The 5,051-nt window shown below is 39.6% G+C and overlaps 1 protein-coding gene across 1 annotated transcript; it reads left to right on the top strand.

The window, feature by feature from the left end:
• Positions 1-3,766: 3,766 nt before the first annotated feature.
• LOC132048843 (uncharacterized) lies at positions 3,767-4,309 on the top strand. The gene has a single exon (XM_059439528.1). It carries the CDS (start codon positions 3,767-3,769, stop codon positions 4,307-4,309), a length of 543 nt encoding a protein of 180 aa, XP_059295511.1.
• Positions 4,310-5,051: the final 742 nt, after the last annotated feature.

Below are 5,051 nucleotides of genomic sequence, written 5' to 3'. Positions count from 1 at the left end.
ATTGGACTGCCAATGTGGGCGCCCCCAAAGATCAACTCTATGTTAGGTTTTAAAAGTTTAAAATGGTTTTATAAACCCTTTTTTTAGGCTTTGAACCCCCCTTCATATTTTTTGTTTTAAACCCCTTTCCGGATCGTTTAAATTTCCCCCGGAATTGGAAGAAAGCCCAAATTTGTTGGCAATAAAACCCCAAACAAAACGTTAACTAGTCTCCTAAAGGGATTAGTAGAGGCCCCTACGATGGAAGAAAAACACTCAAACCCTTTTTAACCATTTGAGCCTTTACCGTGAGAGGAGATATTTGAATTGTTTTGGTTTGGGGGCATTATTCTTGTTTGTATTTAATGGTTCTCGTACATGTGCTTCTTGGTAGTGAAATGAGTTTAACTAATTATCACTCTCTTTTACGGGAAAAATATCAAGAAATACTACAAAATCGATCACTTGAGCTGTTCCCGAGTTGATCGATATCAAACCTATTACGAAGCCGTAGGAGGGTAAAGAAAAGAAGAATATATGGTCTTGGATCTCAAGCACACTTATATTATGGGCCGAGATCTTCGTCCTTGCAAATACGATGCTACATCCTCGGTACCACCTCCGAATGCTCGACCGGCGACGACGGGAACTTTGGATGAGTTAGTGACGAATTAATCCCTACCAGTGATAGCATAATTCTGTATTTGCAGTGATCGCTTGCTTCCTATTATTGTTGAGCGGGTACGTGGATTGAATCCTTCGATCTCTCTCTCGGATATGGACACCTCTGACCGTCCACCGTATGCACCTATAGTTTCGGCTCCGACTCTTGCCAACATTGATCAAGTTCATGCATCGGTTTCGATGATGATCGTGGCTCTCCGATCTCTCGTTAGTTAGTTTTGTGGTTTGGACTTTATGGTTGTTAGTTTTGTTGTTTGGACTTTATGGATGTTGCATATGATTTTGGATTTTTCGGTTTGGATATTATCGTTGTGGATGCTAAACTTATTTTGCATTCTGCTATGTATTTTGGACCTTGTAGAATATTAGTTTCTATTAATTAAGTTATTACATGGGTACCTAATACATGCTTGAACGGGTGTATTTAAAATATTATATAACATAAAAAATAAAAAAAGATTTGCGACGGATTTCAAATGTTGCAACAAATTATTTTTCGTCGCTAAAAGGAATGCGAGAAATGTGTATATTAAAAAGAATTGGCTACGGAATTAGCGACAAAAACTATTGGTCGCCACTCGGAAAAAACGAAATAACTCATATAATTAGCGACGAAAATTATTAACATCGCGATGGATTTCATTCGTCGCTCATATTGGCAACAAATAAAATCTGTCACCAATCCGTCGTTAATCCAGCGACGGATTAATTTTTTTTGTCGGCAAATAGCTAGCTACGAGGATTTTACCGACGGATTCAATTCTGTAGTTATTCTGTAGCTATATTGGTTTAGCAACAGATATATGCTATTTACCGACGGATTTAGTCCGTCGCTAAAACCCGTTTTTTTTGTAGTGAGGAGACAAATGTATCCTTGTAATAATGTAACTATTCCAAATTATATTGAAATAAGAATGTATAATCTCAGGTTTAGAGAAATTACCAACCTCAATTAGTGTACATTCTGTTTTGTCAAGTACACACAGTACACAGAGTAAAGAAATATTATGCTTCTCTCAAGAGATATCAAATTCATGATAAACACTTTCTAGTTTGAATATGATTTATCCAATTTAAATACTTCATATCGTTTCACAATTTGGAATTAAACTCCACATAATCTTTATGTAAATGACTAACAAATCACTATAAACATGTCAAATTTGTTATTCCTAAATTCAGCATGCGTTTCAAAATCAACACAAAATTAATCATCTATTCCAACATTTATGAAACAAATTCCACAAAAAAAAAAAAAAAAAACACACACACACACACACACACAAAAATAATAATTAGAAACTCACAAATAAATGGAGTTAAGAAATTAGAACTTGATTTTGTTACTACTTTATCTTTAAATCACCATTTTGATCCTTTTTCCTCACATCCATAAAGTGTAGGGAATAAAAACACCATTAATCTTACTCTAATGTAAGTTCTGCCACGTCTTTCTTCCACTTCTATTGTTGCATATTTATATACACATTAATTCTGAAAGCACCATGCAATAAAGAATATAGTACAATATGTTATTTGGAGCCAAGAATATAATATAGTTCTACTCATTAAGATTTGTAAGTTTTAATCTCAACAGTATAATCACAAAGGAAGAAAATACTTCCTGGTTCATGACTTGGGTGCATGCTTAATACTTTTCAACTTCGACTCTCTAAAGAACAGGTTGGACAAACTCTGATTTTGCAAGACTGAGTGAATAAAATTTATTATCTCTGGAAACAATTTCAGAGCAGAAACAAGGCTATGCCGGAGATTTTGATGATTCTCGTTTAGTAACCGTCTATCCACTTTAATATTTGAATAATGCCTACCAATGTTGTTGTCATAGCCAAACTCCAACAACACAATTAATCCTTTTGCTTCTGCATCTATATTGGTATCTCATTATTTTAAAATGAGTCCGTCACTCTAAAAATTGTCATGAAGTCAACACATTGGAATATCACTTACCAGTCAGTGCTCCATTAGAAGCGAACAGTTATAGCATTTTGACAGAAAGCAGAATTGACAATCCAAAACTGTCATAAATTAAAGAATCTAAGTAGCAATGAAGAAACACATAATTACTGGAATTCAAATTCCAACCCATCAAAGTAAGAGAAACAAAAAATTCAAGAACAAAAGAATCTGGAACTTATCTGGACTTGCTCCCTTTCATGAAAATCCCATCCTCAAATAAATATTCACCAAGATTGAACGGGACTAGATTGAAGTTCTGTGGAAAGTACTGTTACCGACTTCGTCGTTAATATGATATCACTATCAAAGCTTGTACGCTATTTTATTTCTTCATCTTTCTCCAATTCACCCAAAAAACAATTCTCATTGAATTTTTCATTGTCTTCACGTCTTGATATGGCCTGCACAACACATAAGATTCCATTCTACGGGAATAATTATTATCCTAAAATTGTTGTAGAATATTCAAAATAAATACAATGGAGTAATTAAATGCAAAACAAATTTAATAATAAACAAAAGAGAGAAATTAATGAAAGAAAATTTAATGGAAAACACAAGACGAATCGGCAAGGTGCTTCCAGGAAACTATCTTTAGGATAATAATTTCCCCCACACTTTGCAAGTGGTTAACAGGAAAGTCCATCCCCGGGATACAATGCCTATTCTGAAAAATCAAAGTTGCATTCTTTGATTTCTTCTAGCACAAAGACTCAACCCAAAAGAATGGAGGATTTGGAAGAAGACAACAAGAAAATATAAAGGAATTGGTTAATTCAACAATGGTGGAATATTGGTGAAACTTCAGAGATGTACAGTGTTAGAATATGTAATTCGTAAAATATATTTTGTAATATTTTGTAATCTTCTATTTTAGGATAGCATATGTTAGTATTATTTAGTGAAATTAGTTCCTAATTTGTAGCCTACAATTATGTTGTAAATCATGTATATCAACCCATTCATGGGAACAGATTATTCAAGGAAAACATTCTCTTACATGGTATCAGACTAGGTTCTCCTAAAAACCCTAGCATCCTAAAACCCTACCCCTCAGCCGCCAACCCCCCCTTGGCCGCCGACCCCCCCCCCCCCCTCTCTCTTCGTTTTCCTCCTCTTCTCCATGGCTGACACCTCCAAGTTGCATCCTGCGACTACCGTCACCAATATCAAATCATGCATTCCTATTGTGCTTGACTACGAAGGAAGCCAATACAATAACTGGGCTACCCTCTTCAAGCTCCATTGTCGTGCCAACTTGGTGATCGACCATATCCTACCTCCTGCCTCTCCCACCGTGCCACCACCGGCTACTGCAGCCGAGAAACTTGCTGCTAAGGCCCTATGGGAACGGCTGGATGACATTGTTCGGCAATGGATTTATGGCACCATATCCAATGATCTTCTTAACACGATCATTCATCCAGAGGACACCGCCGCCGAGGCTTGGGACCGCCTTGTTCATCTTTTTCAGGACAATAAATCGGCTAGGGCTCTCGCTCTTGATGCGAAGTTCACCAACACCAAATTGGTGGATTTTCCGAATGTGAAAGCATACTGCACCAGGCTGAAAGTTCTTGCAGACAACCTTGCCAACGTCGGTCACAAAGTTTCCGACGAACGACTTGTGCTTCGCCTTCTCGCGAGGGTTGTCGGAGGAATATAAGACTTTTCGCACGACGGTGCCACCGTACTCCTCTCCCGTCTTTTGACGTTGTCCGGTCGATGCTTGAGCTTGAGGAAGATAGCCATGCTGAGGACGCCATTCACGACGCCGGCTCAACTGCTGCTCTTGTTTCCCACAATGTTACTCCTCAGCATTTCTCAGGTAATGGACAGCCCCATAATTCTGAAAATAACGCCAACAATCGTGGAACTTCGCAGAATCGTGGCAAGAAAAACAACCGCGGTCGCAGCGGCGGCAACCGCAACAACCGCGGTGGCAGCGGCAATGGACAAAGCAGCGGCGGGGGCAGCCGCACCACTGCACAGCCGCAGCAAGGACTCGCTGCCCCGTCGTGGTATTATCCACCGTGGGCAGCTTGGGGGCCACAGCCGTGGGCCACCCCACCGTGTCCCTATCTGCGGCGGGATGGCGGCCCCCCGTGGCTGGCAGCAGCCGCGTCCAGCTCCCTCGCAGCAGGGAGTTCTTGGTCCTCGTCCTCCACAGTCGTTCTACTCGTCAGCCTCGTCATCACATGGCGGGTATGCGCCCACAGATATTGATCAAGCTATGCACACAATGTCGTTGAATCCGCCCGATGACAGGAATTGGTACATGGACACCGGAGCCACATCTCATATGACCAACTCCCAAGGTACTCTCTCGTCTTATTATCAATTGAGCAAAAATAATGGCATTGTTGTTGGTAATGGTAGCATGATTCCAATTCGTGGTTATGGTCAAG

Source organism: Lycium ferocissimum, chromosome 3 (genome assembly GCF_029784015.1).
Source record: "Lycium ferocissimum isolate CSIRO_LF1 chromosome 3, AGI_CSIRO_Lferr_CH_V1, whole genome shotgun sequence".
Taxonomy (NCBI): domain Eukaryota; kingdom Viridiplantae; phylum Streptophyta; class Magnoliopsida; order Solanales; family Solanaceae; genus Lycium; species Lycium ferocissimum.
This window is presented reverse-complemented; position numbering and strand designations above follow the sequence as displayed.